General features: G+C 39.5%; 1 protein-coding gene across 4 annotated transcripts in view; it reads right to left on the reverse strand.

The window, feature by feature from the left end:
* Positions 1 to 22,259, reverse strand: part of CDKAL1 (CDKAL1 threonylcarbamoyladenosine tRNA methylthiotransferase) — a 615,432-nt gene that overhangs the window by 11,816 nt on the left and 581,357 nt on the right. For all 4 annotated transcript variants that reach the window (XM_019734279.2, XM_019734280.2, XM_074335173.1 and 1 more), the window contains exon 15: positions 19,257 to 19,421. In XM_019734279.2, the coding sequence (XP_019589838.2) occupies positions 19,257 to 19,421 (165 nt within the window). The remainder of the gene's footprint in view (positions 1 to 19,256; positions 19,422 to 22,259) is intronic.

Genomic DNA, 22,259 nt, shown 5'->3' on the forward strand with positions numbered 1-22,259 from the left:
ATAAGGCCAAACATAAATTATTAAACTATCTACTGGATGATCAAATGCATTTCGGATTACATTCTGAATAATTTTGCCTTGACATTCACCAAAGGAAAAGATCTGACGTGCTCCTGCATGGTCTTGGTGATCCCTCTCTTTCAGAACTCTCAACCTTCTGACTTAACCACGCTAAATGAAAAAAAGAGATAATCATATCAAACACCACAGCTTGGCATCTACCTATCATCTAATAATTATTTTGTATAAACTCTCATCTCATCCGACTCAAGAGATAATGAAAATGACTCGTAAGCTCCCAACTTCTTTTAATGGATTCAAAATATTTCTTATGTGTACATTTTTCTTGTGGCTCCAAGGCACTGTTAGAGCTTGAAGTGGACGCAAACAGGGATGAAGAAAAAAATCATTTGATGGCTCATAACTCAAGATCAATTAGAGTTTAGAATCATTTTTCTTTTAACTGAGCCTGAACATATGGCCTATGCAGAAAATCTATTGAAACCAAATATGTGATCAATTCAAGGACATTTTCTTAAAATATATATATATTTTGCAGTGTGGGTATACTATCAGAAAAAAACTCAAAATCTCCTGACTTTGAAAAGTTTACTTTGAATACAAAATCATCTTCCTATCAGAAAGCTATTGATCAGAAGTGCACATTACTCCCCATAATATAAATTTAAGGAAGCACCTCTTAAGGTGAGCATTCCTAATACCATCAGCTCCGTCAGTCCCTGATAATAAGGAATGAACAAAGGTAGCCGCTCAGTGTTGGAATGCCTTCCCGACCCTCCAGCTGTAGGTTTCTATCTGAATACCTGCACCTTCCTTAACCTTTGTAGTTTTTCTTAGCACCAATGTCCATTCAAATGAACTTACACTTTCTCAATGTCTTACTTGTTTCATTGACCAAAATAAGGGGGGTGGGGTAGGGCAGAAGAATCAGAGAGAGAATAGATAATACAGTATAAAAACCTATGCCACAATAGAGCACTGCCATTTGTTTATACATAACCTCTCGAGTTCTACCAAAAAATGAGAGGTTGCAAGCTTTGCCAAAAGGGTATGTTATCAGAAGTCTGGCGTCTTAACTGGAGATACATTATTTGCACTTCTTCATTGGTAGTAAATTTTTTTTTCTCCAAAGAGGTTTTCATACTAGTCGTACTTAAGGGAAACCCTAGTTATTTATTTACTATGTCCAAGTTTGGAAATTACTAGAACTTATGCAGGTCTCTCTTCTGCTAAATAAATATCAGCCACAGACGTATAGACAAATACACACACACATACACGCATGCGCGCACACACAGTCTTGAAATAAACAAGGAACAAAGAAGCGCATTTAGAACTATAAAGTCTATAATCATAACGTTCACGATAGTGGCAGAAATCTGAACTAATCTAGTCCCAATTGTTGGTTGGAGATAAGCATGAGTACAAGTGAAAGCTGCTCCACAGGGGTGGCAAAGCGTAAGGAAGCCAGAAAAAGTGACTTGGGTCAAGATGCTCTACGGATGATGAAGTCCTTTCACCACCACAGAACCGCACAGAAACCATCCACATTCCATGAAGTAGATACAGGAAGCTGTGAATAGGATGTTGACAAATATAACAACGAGGTGTATTGAAGCTAATCTTTAAGTAATCAATTCAACTCAAAAAAATTACTCCTAAGGATTTCTTCCAATTAGGTAACCATGATAGTGTGTTGGCAGATATTTGCGCTTTAAATGAAAAAGAGGCCATGTGTGATGTTAACTGCTATTATTAGGTTGGTGCAAAAGTAATTGTAGTTTAAAAGGTTAAAAATTGCAAAAACCACAATTACTTTTGCACCAACCAAATACAATGCAATCCTCTCATCCTGTTCTAAGTATCATTTTCAATGACACTGGAGATAAGGTTTTAGCATCATTGAGCTCCATGAACTGCCTAAAATGAATAAAGCACATGGCAGGTGCTTTGTTCTGTCTCAATGAGTCTCATAAATGATGAGCTAACATGTAAAATGTTTCCTGTAGATAACTACGATATTATTCAGCTTGGAAAATTCAGATAAACTAGTTTAAAAAAATTACATGGTATGTACTATAATTACATTAAACTCAGTCACCTGAAGAAAGTTCACACTTCTACCTATTTTTCTATCATTTCCTAAGTTCCCTTACACGTTCTTCCAAAAATCCATTCCAAGGCATGCCCATTCTCCCTTTCTATTTTGAATATGAACTTTTTTTTTAAAGTGAAAAATAATAATCCTATCAAAAGTCACTTAAAATAACTGGGAGAAGATGAAGAGATTTAATAATGTATCTGACTATAAAAGTGTGGCGGGTAGCCTCTAAGATGGCCCCCAGTGATCCCTGCGTCCTCGTATTCACATCCTTGTGTAATTCTTTTCTCTTGACTCTGGGTTAAACTTACTGACTTGCTTCTAATTAATAACACTCAACATAAACGATGGGATGTCATTCCTGAAATTAGGTTACAAAAAAACGTGGTTTCCACCTTTCTCACTCTCTCTGCTTGCTTGCCCTGAGGGAAGCCAGCCGCCATGTTGTGAGCTATCCTATGCAGAAGCCCACATGAGAAGGCACTGAGGGAGACCTCTGACCAACAGCCAACAAAGGACTGAGACCTCAATTTAACAACCCACAAGAAACTGAATCCTGGCATCAGCACTGAGTGAATTTAAAAGCACATCCTCCCTCCCCCAGTCACCCCCACCCCCCCACTCCAATGAGCCTTCAGTTGAGATGACACTCCTGGGTGACACCGATTGTAACCTCATGACAGGCATTGAGACAAAGGCATCCAGCTAAGCTGAACCCAGATTTCTGACCCACAGAAGCACTGAGATAATAAATATTTGTTGCTTTAAGCTGCTAATTTTGAGGTAGTTTGTTATACAGCCAAAGATAACTAATACAAAAAGATGCCAGATACAGGACTAGAAACTGATTTACACATATGTGGAAACATTATTTATAACAGAGGCATTGCAGACCAACAGGAAAGTTTTTAGTTGGAGTCTATGGGATAACATCAGTCCCTGTATTCATTTGCTAAGGCTGCTGTAACAAATTACCACAAACTGAGTGGCTTAAAACAACCCAAATTTATCATCTTACAGTTCTGGAGCTCAGCAGCCTGAAATGAGCTTCATTGGACTAAAATCAAATGAAGTGTAGTTGTCCTTCGGAGGCTCGAGGGGAGAACACATTTCCTCGCCTTTTCCAGCTTGCATTCCTTGGCTCCTGACCCCCTTCCATCTTCAAAAATCAGCATTCTCATCACTCTGACCTCTGATTCCCCTGCTGCCATGTTATTTTAAGGATTATCTTGATTACACTGGGCCCACCTGGATAATCCAGGATAATCTCTTTAAGGTCAACTTGACTGGCAAATTAAGTCCATCTATAACTTAATCTCCCATCCTCTCCGAGTAACCTGACATCCACAGGTTCCTGGGATTAGGACCATGGACATCTTTGGGGGGCTCTTTTTCTGCCTACCACAGGCCCCAAGGGTGATCATGTTGAGTTGAGTTGTTGGGTACATACGTACACGTCAGAGAACACCACCATACTCTATAGAGTTTCCTAATAGGAGACCATGAACAATTCCTTAACTTCTACTAACATTTAGATTTTGGATTCTTTATGTGAAAAATGAGTTTTGTCTTTTTTTTTTTTTTTTTTTTAACTAGATCCAACCCTTCCAGTTTTGCAACTCAATATCTAAAACCAAGATACAATTGTAGAGCTGGAGTGACTGGATCTAAATTTGAAGCAGAATGTGAGTTCCTGTGAGACGACAGAAAGAGGGTGGAAAGATGTGCAGCCCTCCAGCAAGAAAGCTGGAATTTCATAGGGTGTGGCAGAATGAATGCATTAGTGGTCCCAAGCCTTCATACACCTCCTGTATCTGTGCTTTCTCTCACAGAGCTCTGTGGTGTTCTCCCTGGTCTTGACTGTGGGACTTACTTTGGCTAATGGGATGCTATCAAACACGAAGCATGCCGAGGCTTGAAGAGCACTTGTTTGCTGTTTTCCTTCTGCCTTCACTGTGAGAACGTGCCCAGGCTAGCCTGTTACAGGATGAGACCCACGGAACAGAGTGGATTCATCCCAACAGTCCCAGCTGAGGCCATCGAGATCAGGCAACTGAACTATCAGACGTTGCAGTGAGCCCCACCAAGATTAGAAGAGTTGCTTAGCTACCCTCCAGTTGACTGAAGATGCATGAGTAAGCCCGGCTGAGATCAGCTGAACTCCACTAAGGTTTGGTGGTGGTTTGTCATGAGGCATTTGTATTAGGTTGGTGCAAAAGTAACTGCGGTTTCTGCAATCATTTTTAACCTTTTAAACCACAATTACTTTTGCACCAACCTAATAATATAGCTAACTGATAATATAGAATGACCCGATATTTGGTCCTGTATTCCGTTTTAGTAAGGGATGCACCTATATCTCCAGCACAAATACATGCATTCATCCACTCAGCAGACATTTACTCAGCATTTGCTCCATGCCAAGCACTGTTCTAAACATTAAGGACAAAGAAGTGAATAAAGCGAAATAGACCAGCCTCATTGGTGGGGCTTCCATTTTTATAACTGGAGACAAAGAAGCACATAAATATTTAGTATGCCTGATGGGGAGTTGTGTCATGGAGAAAAACAGAGTACAGAAAGGGGGTGTGACAGACGATGGGGTGACTAGCTTACAGAGGGTTCTTCAGGAAGGCCTCACTACTAAGGGGATCTTTCAGCAGAGACCTGAATGAAGGAGGTGACAGACATGTCACATAAGCGTCTAAGAGAAGCTCATAAGCAGAGGGACGAGCAAGTGGAAAGGCCCTACTGTGGGAGGGTATCTGCTGTGTTCAAGTTCAAGGACCATGAAGACCAGTATGGCTGGTCTAAAGCGCCTGACGGGGAGAAAGATCAACGGTAACATCAGCGAAGCAATGGGGGAGGGGCCAAGGCACTAAGCCTTGTAGGCCATTACAGGGACTTTGGATCCCACTCTGAGTGTGACTGGGAAACACATTTTTTTCCTTTAGTTTTAAGTTTTCATTGTGTTAAGAAATACACATATATAATAGAATTTACCATTTAAATTAAGTGTACAATTCAGTGCCATTAATTACAAATCGTCATGTTGTACAGCCAACACCATGGTCTATTTCTAAGACTTTTTCATCACTCCAAACAGAAACTCTGTAACCATTAGGAAATAACTCCTCATCTCCACCCTTAGCCCCTGACAACCTCAAATCTACTTTCTGTCTCTATGAACTTGCCTATTCCAGATCTTTCAGATAAGTAGCACCATATAATATTTGTCCTTTTGTGTCTGGCTTATTTCACTTAGCATAATGTTTTCAAGGTTCACCCATGTGGCATTATGTATCAGAACATCATTTGTTTTTATAGAGGGATAAAATTCCACTGTATGTATATACCGCATTTCATTTATCCATTCATTTGTTGATGGACACTTGGGTTGTTTCCACCTTTTCATTATTGAGAATAATGCTGCTATGAACACTGGTGTACAAGTATCTGTTTGAGTGCCTGCTTTCAATATGTGGGTACATATGCTGGGTCATGTGGAATCCCAGCATATGGGTATGAGCAGAAGAGAGACATGATCTGATCTGTATAGAAGGCAGAAATAGGGAGACCAGTTAGGCAGATTGTTTCTGTTTATTTTCAGATACGCAGTTCAGAGAAGAGACAATCACCTCCCACAAGAATATTTAAAAGAAGAAGACCCGTAGCAAATAGCACTATCATATACTGTGGGTGCTCTGTGATTGTTCAGAGGAACTGATCTCATCTGAAGGATAACAGAAAAGAAAAGAGCCACTCAAAGTGGAACTTTGATCACAATAACAAAATGGAACTTAATCACAATAACAAAGTATTTATTTTAGGCAACTGTACTTTACAAATGCTGTTGCTGGTTATAAATATGCCTGAAAAGACCAATGACGACGTCTTCTTCTCATGATATATATGTGATTTCGGCAAAACATAACCCATACCCGTGGACCTATTATTATTAGTATCTTGATTAACTAGGCCTAGATGAATCTTCACTGGCTATCACCATGCTACCAATTTCATACCACATATGCACTGATCACTTCCTATGTGCCAGGTACGGCTCTGAATGCTTCCCACGCATGATCTCACTTCACTTTCAAAATCACCCTATCAAATGGATTCTGTTACCCTCAATTTTATAAAAGAGGAAATATACCTAGAGCATGACCAGCCAATGATCATGTAGTTAGTAAGGGATAGAGTCAAAGTTTCAAATCCTTACATCATAACCGCTAAGCTCATGTGCTGGGGATACCTGATTCTTTCGAAACGCATGCTTGCAAGAAAGAAGCCCTGGGAGCCAGGAGCGTCTAGAAGGAAAATGCTGATCATGATGAAGTACATCAGCAAGAGTTCTTTACTTTTGTGGTCCTTGGATTTCTCTCTCAAGTGGTGGCAAATCTGAAAGGCATTGCATCCTATTTTTATAGGATGACTTCCTACTAGATAACTGTCAACTTGACATATGGCTTGAATATTTATGTTTCTCAGTAATTTTACAGAATTGCATTGGGGAGATAGAAGGACAAAAGAAAATTTATTTCTCCAAAGCCCTTTAAATTTAAAACTTTGCAAACTATGTTAGAAAACAAAGATATTCACAGTTCTATTATTTTAGGCACCACTCAAAGTCAGTACCCTGAGTAGGACAGGAGAAACAAGCTATCACTAGAAAGTAAAAGGAAAAGAAAACTAAAATTTATGGTTAGAAAGCATGCCTGGCTCTGAAGTATGCATCCTTACAGTTCCTGTGAAAAGAATTTAAATTTGCAAGATTATTATCAGTTTAAAAAGGGGCTTTTGCAATTTGCTTATTGAAACGTCAAATGACTTCAAAGAGCTGGTTGGGTGGCTTGACTGTGACTTTTTTAGCCCTTGAAGAATACACTAATTTCCTAAATTGAAGTTACAGAAGATTTCAACCTTTTTATGTATTTTCAATTGCCCCGCCTCTGGTGGAGAAAACATCCATTCCACCCTGCATGTCATTGAAAGCCAAGTTCATTCAACAGATATGTACTGAGCACCAACTCCAAGCCATGCACTGTGCTCGGGCCCGGAGCTGGTGGTGAAAAGAACAGACAGGTAGCCCTGGCTCTCATGAGCTTTTCTTCACACAGATGATTTATGCTGTTATGCTCGTGCTCAAAAACTTTCCAACATGCGAGGTAAAAACTTCTAGTATTCACCCTTATCTTCTTCTTATGTATATAGGAACATGTACTTCCCAAACTCTTGAAGTTAGGTAGTAGAGCCATGTACTAGTTCTGGCCAATGGATGTAAAGAGAAATACCATAGGCCATTCCTGTGCTGGGGCAATGAAAAGCCTGGTTCTCCAGCAATTCTGTTCTTGCAGTCAACCTGAGTCCCTGAGTGACTGTGTGGAACAGACAATACCTGATTCCAAGCTGCCCACTAAATGGTACTTGACGTGTTGTAGTATGAGCAGGGAATAAACCTTTGTTATGTTAAGGCTGAAATTTCAGAGTTAATTTGTTACTGCCTAACTTATCATGCACTAATACATGTGATTTACTGTTTAACGTGTTAGGTATAATTTCTCTATTGGACTTTAAAACCTGGAGGTTCCAATTTTCATAGTGAATGTGATTTTCCACCTTCTCCCAACTGCCCACATCTGCTTATGGATGCCCAAATAAAGCCATATTTATTTCTGTGCACTCCACCACTTGGAGATAAACAAAAAAAATTCTCATTGAGAAAAATTTCTTATATGGAAAATTTCCTTTTTTATTTGCCTGATTAAGTCCTTTTTACCCTCAAAGTCCAGTTATAATCTCATCACATCCATGAAATCCTCTGTAGTGGAAATTGTTTGAATACCCTCTCCATATTGATAGTTCTCCACTCTGTAAATTCTACCTTACTAATATAGATTCCAAAGAACATTCCCCATCCTATATTTGTTCCTAGGGTGCAATCTTGAGACCCAGGTTCCAAACTCAGATACAACACATGTGAGACACTGATTGTAAAGTAAAGTTCATGAGGAAACAGATAGGGAGCTCTACCTTGCTGGGGCAGAGGGCAGAGGAAATATCTCTTACCAGCAGCCTCTATGTGGTTCTGGGGTTTTTTTTCTGGACAACTCAGCAAAGTCTACTCCCCAGACCTTCCAACAAGTCTATGAACTCTCTAGTATCCCTTTTTAAACTCCTTCCTGTTTAAACTAACTGAACTGTTTTCTGTTGTCTACAAAGAACCCTGACCCATAACACAAGTCTTCAGAGGTTTCCTATCTTCCAATCCTTTATGATATGATGCCATCAAATGTAGTACTTGATATATTATAGATTTTGTTTCATACGCACATATCTTCTCTTCCCAACTAGACTTTCGACTCCTTGAGGGCAAGAATCACTTCTTACACTTCTGCATCCCAAGCAGTGCTTGGCACGGTGCTGTGTGTATTTTAGAACTGACAGGATGACCATATACTTTATCATCCAAACCAGGATACTTTGCGGGAGTGTAAAAAGGGCACTACTATTAGTTGTATCAGGACAGCGGGTAAAAACGAGGACTGTCCCAGATAAACTGAGACATATGGTCATACTTGGCATTGATAATTGTTGACTGCGTAAGGAAAGATATTTGAAGGAAAAGTAATGTAGCTAAAATGAAAGCATGAAAGAACTGTTCTGGACACCTAGGTTTAAATGTCACAGGAGATAATATTCTCCTGGAGTCGGCCTCACCCCAGCCAGTAGGGATGGAGATTGGGCTCAGATGGCCTTTTAGGTTTGGGGGTTTCTGAAATATGGCTTTAGTTTTCATAAGGAAGCTTTTTCCATTTGGTGCTTTTATGATGAAGAATAACTTTTGTTCCTAATGAATTCATTTAGATTTGATAAAGATCACCTATAAAACTTCAACCACAAGAGCAATTATATTGCACAGGGCAGCTAGGGCACCTACATAAGACCCTCTCCCTCATCCCAATCCCTCCCGACACGGGTTACAACAGAATAGCAGTACTACCAGAAAATCCAGACTAAAATCTCCTTAAAGTTCAAAATCACAATTATTAGTTCTATATCCAATATTCAGTCTAGTGCCTAGATAACATTATGTTCAATGATGCTGAAACATATCATAAGAAGCCAGGTATTACCTGCATGTGGGTGTGAGTGATTCAAGCTCAGGGGGCCTGAATCTCTTCTCTTGCCCTCAGCCCTTCCTTGCTCTGGGAGTCTGCCCATGCCTTTGCCTTAGCTCACTGTTTCCTTCCCCCCAACATGGGCAAAGGACAGAGACATGGGGAAAGTATCTGCCCATCCCACCCTATGATGCCTCTTTGTGCTTGCACAGCAGTGTGAAGAACACTTCCTGTGTCCTAGCCCAGGCTAGAATGATAAATTGAGGTAACAGGGGCACAAAGCCTTAACACCAAGCACACAGTAGAGGCTCGCTGCGTGGTAGCTATTACTACCAACTCACAATTATTCCTTGATACACGCCATTCCCTTCACCATGCCCCAGCTACAAGCCTCAGGAGGAGGAAAATGATCATCAGTGATTGCACGACTGGTGATGGAAGTGAAACGAAGAAAGCTAACTGTTCAGCATTGGCTCGCTCTGATGACACTTTGGAAGGTACTCAAATTGGAGGATGGAAAGTAATGCAAACATACCAAACACATTTTGAATCAACATCATCATACTAGTTCAGCTGTAATGTCCAGTAAAATATAGCTCAGCAGCACAGAATAAAACCTATGGATCTAGACTGGGAAACCCAAATATGCCCTAATGGACGTGCAAAAGAAATTAATTAGATGCAATATGAGAAAATGGACTAAAGATTACATGGACTATGCTTTTAACTGTTTGTGACACCAATTTAACATACGGACAAATGAAGAACTCAATTTTATATAAAGTTAAAAAAGAAAACAAGAAATGAGAAAAACTGCTTGGGGTTGGATCCAGTGTCTGGGGGTGGAAGGAAAAGGAGGAAGGAACACGCCCTTATTTGCCTCTAACACGGTTAGCTGATCTGTTTGAAATCAGATCCACTTTCAACTGTTTTAACTTAATTATTAAGCCATTTCTTTAACCTCATGAATGCAGTGTTCATGTGCTTTCAAATCTGGCCCTGAACTAATAGACCCTTTCACTTCAGTGGCTTTGGAAATGAATGTTAGACGGAGAGGAAAGCATTTTAACGGTGCTTTTCTAAGGGTCAAAGCTCTGAAAATACAGCATAGCCTGTACATAAAACTCAGTACACCTGAATATCCTGCTGGCCCTTTGTCTGGTAATGAGGCAAACCATGCCACCCTTGAAAACTTCTGCTTCCTTTCTAAGCGCAGTTGGCTGGGTTGGTGCTGAGCTATCTAACTGCTCAAGTGAATCCATTATTAGGATCAAAGTCCCAATAGATGAGAAACAGGTGGCAGCCAGACACCCTGGGGCAGTCTTCCCTTCATTTGTGAGAAACAGAATGGTAGATGCAGCTCGCCATTCTAGAATATTCTCCTTTATAAGGGACATAAAGAATAAGAGGAAAAATGTCTGTCAGTAAGAACAGCCAATGCTACAAGATTGTTCTTGAGCCTTTTTCTGTTAATTTGTCACTCTCATTATGTGAGGAAACTCCTAAGTTGGTCTGCTTTCATCTGCCATCTTGTAGGATATCATGGCTGACGATTGCGTTTAAAATGATAAAAGGTTGTGCTTTTCACCTTCATTGCTTAAAGTAAAACAATGCCTTGGCCTGTATCACAAATTGATAATGGTAATATTAATAGTAGCCAACATTTACTGACGGCTAAGCCATATCCATGTAAATCCTATGAAGTGCGTACTACCATGTTTCCCCGAAAATAAGACCAGGTCTTTTATTGTTTTTTGCTCCAAAAGACGCATTAGGGCTTATGTTCAGAGGATGTCATCCTGAAAAATCATGCTAGGGGCTTATTTTCCGATTAGGTCTTATTTTTGGGGAAACACAGTATTATTATCCCCATTTCCAGAGGAGAGAACTGAGGTGGAAAGATCTTGAGTAACTTTCCCAGGGTCATATTTCTTGTAAGTGGTGAAACAAGGATTCAAACCCAGGTAATCAGAATCTAGAATCCATGTTCTTAATTGCTACACTCTACTGTAGAGTGAAAACCAATGGAAACAAAGTATTTTTTAAAAATTCAAAGTAAAAAAATTAAAATAAAAACCAGGAAATTACTGGTTTTTAAAGCTATATTTATTGAATTCCTTCATCAAATATTAATATACCTACTATGTACCAGGCACTACATACACATTACCTAATTTAATCCTTTGTGAATCAGTTATGTCCATTTTACAAATGACGAAACTGTGATTCAGGGAAGTCAGCTGTACAAGACCAGAGAAATTGTAATTGTTGTTTGAACGGAAACCTGACAGACTCCAAATCCTGAGCTCTTTTCACAAAACCACCCTACTTTTTCTTTCTTTAAGCAATTCTTAACTGCTAGGAATATACTCAAGATGAGAAAAACTTTGTAATAAAACTGGCTGCTTATAAGTTTAGAATTAGAAGAGAATTTTCTTCTTTTCTGTCTTTTACCAGACACTAAATAGCTCTGATTTCTTAAGTATTGATCTTAGAAATTGTAGGATTCAAGTGATTTGTTAGAATACAGGCCATAAAAAGAGAAGGAACATCAGGAGTAAAACTAGTTAGCCTTGGGTAAGCAGCAGCTGTGTTCATATTTTCTTGTCTTCCTAAGGCAGAGTTATAAGTTGACTGTGACTTAACAGAACACAGAGAAGATGACTGTCCTGTCCATTTCTCATCCTTTTATTCCCCCACCTCGTAATCCAGTGTAACTTTGGTATATGAAAGGCAACTATTGTCCAGACATTATCAAATAAGACTCATGCAAATCAAAACGGAAGGCAGCATGGACCTGGGCTTAAAAATCCAGGCTTGACCTCACACTGATCAGGATGGCTACTACCAAAAAAACCAAAACCAAAACCAAAACCCCAGAAAATAACAAGTGTTGATGAGGATGTGAAGAAATCGGAACCCTTGTGACCTGCTGGTAGGAATGTAAAATGGTGCAGCCACTGTGGAAAGCAGTATGGTGGTTCCTAAAAAAACTAGAAGTAGAATTACCATATGATCTAGTAGCTCTACTTCTGGGTATTTACCCAAAATAAGTGAAAGCAAGGTCTCAAAGAGATATTTGAACAACCATATTCTTACCACAATTCAAAAACAAAAACACAGGCTTGAAAGTTGGTAAGACCTGGATATAAATCCTGGCTTGCCTCTCCTACCTTTTAACTGTGACTCTGGATAAGGTATTTATTGAGGTACTGATGCTCAGATTCCTTATCTGTGAAGCAGGAATAACAGTAATTTCCTCACTGGGCTTTGAGGATGATATCAGTGAATGCAGGTGAGTTATTTAGCACAGAACTTGCCCCACAAGTGCTGGCTTTGAGTCACAGCAGCAGGCATCGAGTATTTAGCCCACGGCACGGTGGGTACACAGGGAGGAAAAATCTCTTACTGTCTTTCAAGAGGCCACATGAGGTAGCCTTTGCTGAATTGGGGATTTAACATGGTCCAGGGTTTGGCAAAGAGCCTTGAAAGCTCAGAAACTGACCTTCACCCACAAGAAAGAGCACGTGGACTGGACACAGGAAACCAGTGTATAAAACTAGAATCCCAATTTATTAATGGCACACTTCTAGAGGGCTGAACAAACCTATTTTCTTCCTGCAGGGACATTTGCACAGGAAGGCAAATTATAATCAGAAGACTGTCTGGTAAGCAGAACTCAACAAAGGAAAATAAATGCATCAAATGTATAATGGTATCGAATGTATAAAGGCAATGAGATGCATTCATTTCTAAATTGGGATGGTCTTCAGACTTTGAAGTCCACTGGCCAAAGCGTCTTCTTTTTTGGGATGCAGGTTTTCACCTCCATTGTTAGCTTCTGAACCTTTTTTGTTTTGCCAAATGTCTGACCACTCCTACCTTCTGACCATCCTACTGTTTCTCTGGTCACCGTGACACCTTCCAGGATGTTGCACTCAACTCCCGCATATGTAGGAGCTGACAGTCTCTAAACGGTAATTGTACCTTTTCTTTGACTGAAAAGATGTTGGGTTTCGTACGGTAATATTATTCATCTCAGACGCTAGAACAATATAGACTTTCATGTATTCTGTTTAACAGCCTAACAAAAATCATTGAAAACATTCACTGAATTTCTATATATTGTTAGGCAGTAACCGTCAAGATATATTGTTAAGTGAAAATAGCAAAAGTGTCTACAATTTGTCTGAGAAAAAGGTGACAGAAAATATGTCCATGTACTTGTTGAACCATTGAAAGAATAAAGTGAAAACTAAAACAAAAACAAATAAATCTTTAAATAGGTAAGAGAGGTCACAGGGTAGAAGGGACAAGAGTAAGTGGAAGGTGGATTCCTTAGAACATACTTTCGTAGAGTTGATTTTGCAAAAGAATTTACATAATTATGAAATAAAATTGAAAAAAAACCTCTAAGAAAAGACTGGAAACAAAGTGAAACAAATGTTCCTCATTGTATATTGGTTTGTTGCTGTAACTAGTGGAAAGGATCTATTTCAGGTGACTTTAAAACCATTATTTGCCTGTAAGTCCTTAGAGAGATACACTCTAAGAACAAAAACAAATGCAAAACTACCACATCAACTGAAACCGTTTTTAGTAATCACATGTTGCTCGTAGTGTTGGTATGGTTATCATCAGACAGTTTTGTAAGTTTTATAAGATAAAGCAAGTGCGTAATTATGTTGTGTTACAGGGAACTGGGGTTTTCAGCGTGGAAAAAGAAGTTGCAGATGTTAAGACAGACAATTCCTGAATTTGACTTGAAGGACAGTATGAATTGGGGAAAAAAATGTCAAAAGGATTGAGGAACCAATCTGAAGAGCTTCTACTGTCCCCAAATGCAACCATTTGAGCACCAACTAAGTATAGTATCTGCAATGGGTAAAAGCATATCAAGTACGTAAAAATGTGTAAGTTTATAGTAATACTAAGAAAAATCTCATTTTTCACTTTTGGAAGACACTAGGGAATTAACTCAAATTTTGAAAACTGGTAAATAGAAGGTACCAAGCCCTTTACTGACCTTCCCTGCATGAACTGTACCTCATGGTAAATAAAAATTGATATGAGAAAGTTTCTCTTCATAGCAGTACTTTTAGCTAATACATGAGGAAGGAAAGACAGATTTAGAATGCTACCATTTTGCAACCCCCAGTGACTCAATGAATGTAGGAATGCTCATCAACTATAACATCATAAAGGGAGACAACCAGACATTATATGCCTCATCATGGAAATGCACAGCACCATAACAAATATTCCTGTCAAAAACTCAAATATGAATCTCATTAAGCCTCTAAGTCTAACCACCAATTTATAAAACAAACAGGCAACATGGAACCCTGTTAAACTGTATGAGCGGATGCAATTAGTGAATTCCACACTGTGGGAAATGCCACAGGACAAACAACCTGGTTTCTTCTACAAATAAACTGCAATACAAAAAGGGAAAAGAGAGCCTATGGATTAAAAAAGATTTACAAGGCGTACCAACTAATTGCAATGAATGGAAGACCTTATTTGTATCCCAATCCAGACAAACTTTAAAAAACTGCAAAATGTGAATACGGTCGGATAAAAAATTAATGTTAATTATTTTTAATGTGATACTATATTGTGATTATGTTTTTTTTTAAAGGAATCTTCAGCTTTTTGAGATATTTTCTGATATATTTAGATGAAATGATAAATGGGATTTCCTTGAAAATAAGCAGGGGAAGGCAGTAAATAAGAGCACAGATGACATAAGATCTACTATAAGTTGATAACTGTTAAAGGTGGGTGATGAGTATGTGAAATTATTATACTAGTCTCTCTACTTTTCTGGATGCTCGAAAATTCAATAATAGAAAATTTCCATAAAAGAGCTAAAACAACTAATTGATCCCAATCTTTGACGATGGCTCTCAGATAATTTTTCATATTATCCAATGGTCATGGATTTGGTACAGGTGACATTAGGTTGTGTTTACGCATAGCTTTTATTCACATGGAATGACTCAACAGCGTAGCAATCTTCTAAGGAAACTTCAGTTGTATAAAAAGATCATCACATTGAACAGGATATGTTACCCTAGCTTGAGGTTCCATGAGAGAGCATGGTAAAATATCAATGCTCTTAACGTCTTAAAACTGTGTTTTTCTCAAGGTTCCTATTCCTCTGACCCCTTTCACTAAAAAACTCACACCCCCTCCTCCAATGCATCCATACTCACCTACAACTTTTGTCTATCTCTACCATCATTTTTATAACCCCCTGAGGAAGATTTATTAATATACAGATGAGAGACAATGTCCATTATCCAAGAAGTCATTCAACTCTATTTTCTGAAATTGGTACTGTGAAAATTTGGTCTTATTGTATATAATACATTAAAACATTAAAACTGCTTTTCTAAATATCAAACACTGCTCCCTACTTGAGAGTCATTTTCCTAAAAGAGCGCTTCTCAAACTTCACCAGGCATCAGCATTACCCAGAGAGCTTGTTCAAAAACAGATTACTGGGTCTCACTCTGAGTTTCTGACTCAGGTCTGGGTTGAGGTGTGAGGATTTGTCTTTTTAACAAGTTCCCAGATATTCCTGATGCTGTAAGTCTGGGGACCATACCTGAGAATTGTCACCCTAGACCAGGTAAGAAAACTTACGTATCCCCTGCTTCCTCTCGTTCCTTCTTCCTCCTAAAAACAAAGTCCCCTGATACTTTCCAGACAATTGTTCATGCTCTGTCCTTTCTTTTATATTTATCCCTTTGAAATCTACGATGCCTTCCATTGGATAATTATTCCATAACTGTTTTCTGAAATAAATTATCCTTAAATAACACTTGTTCAGAAATGTTCCCTATTAGGTTGGAGGTGGCATTTTGCTGCCCATTTTCACTAAAATTAGTCAGGTTAATTTTGTCTACCTTTCCTATTCTCCCCTTCTTTCAATCCTCCATTCCTCTAACCAAACTGAAAAGAGGAATAGTAATAATCATACTGTTTCCACTAGAATATAATTTCTTAGTGGACAGCAACCTTTTGACTTAGGTTATAACATAGCATTCCTTTTCCTTCATGTTACGGGCATTTACCTATTATTATTTGAAAATGCAAGGCCTGATTTCTATTAGTATTTATAGAATTCAAAGTCCTGCCACAGGGTCAGCACTCAATCCATTTTTGTCAAATGAAATATTTTAATCACAGAATCTTAGAGACAACTGAGGTTCAGGGAACCTAAGTGATGTAAAAAGGTCACACAATGTGTTACGGCACGCAAATGTCCGAATTCTGTAATCCAGATCTCATGACTCTCACCCAACCTTTGACTCCACCTATAATCTGTTGTACTTCTCTCCAGTTTTAGCGAAAGATGTCAACAGGGCCTAAAGTGAGACAAAATAAGTCCAAAGCAGCTTGGGGCTAAATACTTAAAAGAATAACCATAAAATTCTCAAATAAGGAAATGCATTTACCATGGAAAATAATTTTTTAACACAATATTTTGCTTTAAAGGCTCTGGCCTTTCCAGATTATCATTCCAGAAAAACTCAGGAAAGCCTAGAACATTCTGAAAGGAAGAAATTCTGATGGGATTAGTTCTCAGGCACTGAATAGATTATCCTAATAGAGAAATTCACCCCCCTCTCCTGCCCTCATGCAGCATGATCGTGATAAAATAACGAACAAAACCAAAACTGTTAGTGCCAGGTCATCTTCGGAATCTGATTTTTCTAGATGCAACTAGATATGGGGGAAGGGCAATGACTGCTTAGTAACCATTGACTACGGTCCTGGGATAGGATTAGGTGGTTCACATACACTATGGAATGTATTCCTTTCAGCAACCCTATGAGATAGAGATGATCATTCCCATTTAACAGACCAAACTGAAGCTCAGGAGCCACGTGCCCAGGGTAAGCTGGCAGGTCCAGATGCAAACCCAGGTTGACCTGACCCTAAGGCTTCCTCCGCGGAGTTAAGCTGATTTTTTTTCATTCACGAACCTTGATCAGTGTTCAAAGAGCCCGAAATGTCTGAGACATGATTAGAACCTCCATCATCTACTTCTAAAGCATATAAAAAAATTGGAAGCTGTTCTCTTCTTGCTTAGTTTATTTTGGTTCATATCATCGGCAAAAACATTTTATCATCAGGACAAATTCATTAACGAAGGCTTTTTGACCCTGAGTTCGACATATCTTTGAAGCTGACAAATAATGAAGCACAAAGCTACGTTCATTAATTTATATGAAATCACAAACAGTGACAAAGGACTTGCTTGATGTTTACCTTAATGTAAACACCCCAATCAATATTCCTGACCCCTTGGCCTCAGGCACGCTGGAAGACTATTGCTAGAGGCCCACGGGGGCCAGCAGCTAACTGACCTTTATCCTCATCGTCCCTCGGACTTTTGGGCCATTGCGACTCAGAGGCGGGCGGGTGGCAGAACTGATGACAACACCTTTCACAGGCCAGAGGGAGGAAGAGTAGAGTAGAAAAGCCTGCCCCATGGAATTTAAATGAGGCTGCCCTTCTAGAAAGTAATATTATAGTTAAGAAATAAAGGGGCACTAATTTCCCTGATTTATATATTATCAATGATGATATTTTAAAACACCATCCTTTTCAATAGGCATACACGAAGAAATTAAATCAGTCAGGGCCTTTAAATAATAATTTACCCACTACTGCCATTTGTTGTAACCTTTTTACTGTGGCAATTTTAAAGTCAAGCTTGTAAAACACACTGTGCAGAAAAGCAAAAAAAAAAAAAAAAAGCCAATTTCCTTTAAAAATTTCTGAAGTGTTAGCTAACGTATCAACACCCCCCAATCCAGCAATATAATTAAAATGCTGGATTACATTGTTCTGTCCTGGCCATCCATCCCAACCCCCAAGTAGCGTTTATTTTTTTAAACAACAGCAAACATTAACGGCTATGCTTATCAAGTTTTAGAGTTCACTCCTGGTCGAGCAGGATGACACACTTGGCAGGGTTTGGACAAAGGCTATTCGACATCCTTCCATTATCAGCCAGATGGCTGCACACACAGATTCTTCACATGCACTTGTCAAGCTCGTGAGAGGGGTCACTCGTGTTTGGGGACACCAGAGTGTATCACCGTACTAAGTGAGAATACAGATAATAGTACCCTCTTTGTCACTCCTCCCAAAGTTTAATTAACAGGCCCTAGCAATTTATTTTGAGGGAAAAGATAATACATGTATTAAAACAGTTTTGGCATTATATGGCCAGATAAATACCACTTATCTTTTTCCCGTATGTTAAGTCATTGCTATATGCTTTTCTTGGAGTACTTAACAATTGTGTTGGAGAGAGGACATCAAATGATGCTTAGAAATGTGATACACATTTTCATTTCACACTCCATCAGCTTTTACAACTATGGCTCAATGAAATGTAAGAGAGGCTTTGGCAAACAGCCATATTTACCAAGGTATAAAACAGGGGTCAGGTTACTTTTTTATAGAAAGAAAAAAAAATGTTTAATTTTCATTCCACATGACTAAAGCAGACATGCAGCTGACACCCTAGAGAAAGGTACCATAAGAATATACACTAACATGGTTTAGTGCCTGTTTAAAGGTATGTTTTTACTATATTATAAACAGCTTGGTAAAGCAAGAAAATACTCCTTTCCTCACCCCCTTCCACTCAGGATCTACTGACATAGAAACATACTGGCTCAGATTGTCTTCGGTGTTAAATCCTTCACCTGCAAATAATGGCTTTTGCCTTCTGCTTCTAGCTTAGAAGCAGAAACAGCTTACTCCCTTTACAGGCAAAGAAAAGAAAGAAAAAAAAAACCTAAAGGCATCAGCAAAACTGCATCTTTCTAATTCAGATTTCAATCTGTCAGAAAGGATTAAAACCTTATGCATACATAGAAAGGGAACGATAAATGATAACAGAAACATGCTCTGGAATCACTGTGCTTCCACAGCTGCTGTTTTACTAGCAGGGTGCAGAGGAAAGCATCTTTTTTACTCACCTTTGTTAAACCTGAGACTTCTCCTTTCGCTAATGGTTTGCTGATGGATGGTGTGTATACTTTGGCGTCTGATACTGGCCGCCCTTTCATAAAATGCTTTCCTGATTCATAAATGTCCACTTCAACCATTTTCCCCATGAAAGTGGGGTTCTTTGGCACTAAAACCTTAAAAAAAAATTTCAGAACGCTTAATTTTGTAAAACAAACAATTTTAGAAATTTTAGAACAGTCTTAGTTTTATAGAATTATTGCAAAGAGACCACAGAGAGTTCCTGTATAGCCCACACTCAGTTTCCCTACTATTAACATTTTACATTAATATGATACATTTGTCACAATTAATGAACCAATATGGATATATTACTATTAACTAAAATCCATACTTTATGCAGAATTCCTCAGTTGTCCAGTAATGCCCTTTCTCTATTCTGGAATCCCATCCCAAGTAGGCTCTATCTTCCAGCTGCTCCAGGACCTGGGGACCTAGTAGGAAGAGAAGGCACTTCCGGGAGCAGTGGCGGGAGGAATGGTGAGCTGCAGACAGTGCTCTTTCATTGCAGGACGCCCGCTGCCCTAAGGCATGTGGAAGCAGACCTGGGAAATCCCCCAGCAGTCAGTCAGTCACTTTTGGACAGGCCTTTGATATTCTGCTCATGGCTGTCCCGTGCAATGAAGAAAACTGAGACAACACTGATGAAAGCCTTGGACTTTTAATACCTTCCAAGTTAGCTGTCAGAGTAATGGTTTGAGTAAACACTTTAAATAAAGGCCTGCATATTTGTGTGTGTGTGTGTGTGTGTGTGTGTGTGCATGCATGAGCAAGGGGTTTGGGGGAAGAGAAAGAATATTTAAAAGCAATCTTTTCAATATCCCAAACGTGGGTGTTTGGAGGTAAATGACTTCTTTAACTAATGGTTGCCATTCATTTCTTCTGTTTTGTTAAAAAATGCATGTATTTGTTAGTTCTACCTACACGTGGAACCAGCTACCCTGAAGGGTACTTTGGCTAGTTCACAGGAAGCTGTCAGATGGTCTCTTTCCACTAGAGATTTCTGATAAAAGTACTTGTTTATCTCGAGCAAATGTTTCCCCTCCTTTGGGACTTACAGGTAGTTTGTATGCATTATGTCTCCCTCACACGTCTATTTCAGTACTGGAGCTACTTGCCAATCTTTTAAAGTTGGGATCCAAAATAAATAGACTAATTCTAATCCAGCAATACTTTGATATCTTGATACAATCTTTACTTCTGGAACTCATCTTATTAGAAAAATAATTCCTATGAAATCTTTGATATGCTTAGTTGTAGAGACAAAAAGAGTCAGATGAGAGCCAGAAGTTCCACAGCCAATTTCTCTGACAGGCAAAATTGGATCTTGGTCTTTCTGAGTTTGATTTTTTATGACCACTGAGTACACTGCTTCATCAAAGTATAGGAAAAAGGTCACCTGGGCGGTGAATTACTCCTGGCAAGCAAGCGAACTAAAAGAGCTTTAGTATCGGGATATGAAAGCCCATTTACATCAGTTTTTATAAAACAAGAAAATCTCTAGAGTAAACTATCCCAGGGAGATTTGGTACTATTCTGGGGGAAAATCACTCTCCTTGATCTGCTGCCTTGATCTGAATGAAGGGCTCAGTGTTTTTTCCCCCTCCGGTTTTAATAATTGGAAAAAGCCCGACTACTTTAAATTGGAGGAAACAGCTAATGAGGCATGCCATTGCCTTTAAAATGAAGGGGGAAAAAAGTTCCCTGCTGAGGCAAAAACCCAGATGGCAAGAGAAAGGAGAGGGAAGAGGCAACCAAAATACAATCAAGCTCCTCCCCAGCTGAACAGAAGGTTGGCCTGAATAGGAAAACGGCTCTCTGGAGTCAATTAATGAGATGGAAACTGGGGAAGAGACTCAGCTCAAACATGGAGTGTTGGAAATCCTTCCTCAACTGTAGTCTCTACAGGACAGGGCATGTGTAGTCTGAGCCTCGCAAAGCTCCCCTGACGTTTCGGGAGGACCCAGGGCCCAGTCTGAGATTGTTCCTTGGGGAACATCAATGCTGTTGGCCTCACTGGCTTCTGCTGTCCTGCTTTCCAACACACAGTTGGCTGCCCTTGACCATCCCTTACCTGACTTGCTTACACTGGTCATAAGAGACCTCCCATGCTCTAATTCCAGCCCCAACCCACAGAAAAAAAATTCACTTCTAATTTGATGAGAAAGGAACAAAAAAGAAAGAAAACCCATTTGATCTAAAAAGTTAACACAACCCAGGAATGACCCATGAAATCCCTCTCTCCCCATGAGAGTCTCCCACCTAAGAGGGCACGTCCCATCTTCATAACCTAATGTCCCTGAAGTGGGCACACAGTTCTCTTTAGTCATTTGGGACTTGCTTCACCAATTGGGAAAGTGGAGTCCAAAATGCTGGAAAGAAGTCTGGCTACTGGCGGGGCAAGGCAGGCTGGCTTACAGGGGAGGCAGAGAAGGGGAGTAAGGAAGCAAGGAGCCTTTCGGGTTGGCCTTGCAGAAAACTCTCCAAGTGAAGTTGGTTTGATCCTCACAATGCTCTCCAGAGTTGTTCGCGCAACTTGAGTTGAAGCCAAGGAATAGACTCTTTTCCCTTTGCCCCCGCATTTTTATCAAGGTAGAAGTTAAAAAAACAAACAAACACTAAAACTAAACGAACCTAACAAAACAACCAAGCAACGAACAAACCTATATGAGTGCTGTGACAGTGAGAGGAAATCCCTGCCCTTCCACGCTGCTGTCGCCCATGCAGACATCCTTCCTGTCTCTGAGCAGGACTTTCCCCTCTCCTTTGCCAGCTATGGGGACTTTGGCAGGGGTAACTGCCTGTTCCAAACTCCCCAAAGCCTAAGGCCAGCCCTGTCAAAGACTCATTCCTTTATAGAGAATGTTTGTAGACTAAGCCAGAGATAAGCCCCACGTTAGCCGGGCTGGCTTCATGCTATAAAATAGCCTTGCTGCAGCGAGACTCTACAACCC

This window comes from Rhinolophus sinicus, linkage group LG06, assembly GCF_036562045.2.
Source record: "Rhinolophus sinicus isolate RSC01 linkage group LG06, ASM3656204v1, whole genome shotgun sequence".
In the NCBI taxonomy this organism is placed as follows: Eukaryota; Metazoa; Chordata; class Mammalia; order Chiroptera; family Rhinolophidae; genus Rhinolophus; species Rhinolophus sinicus.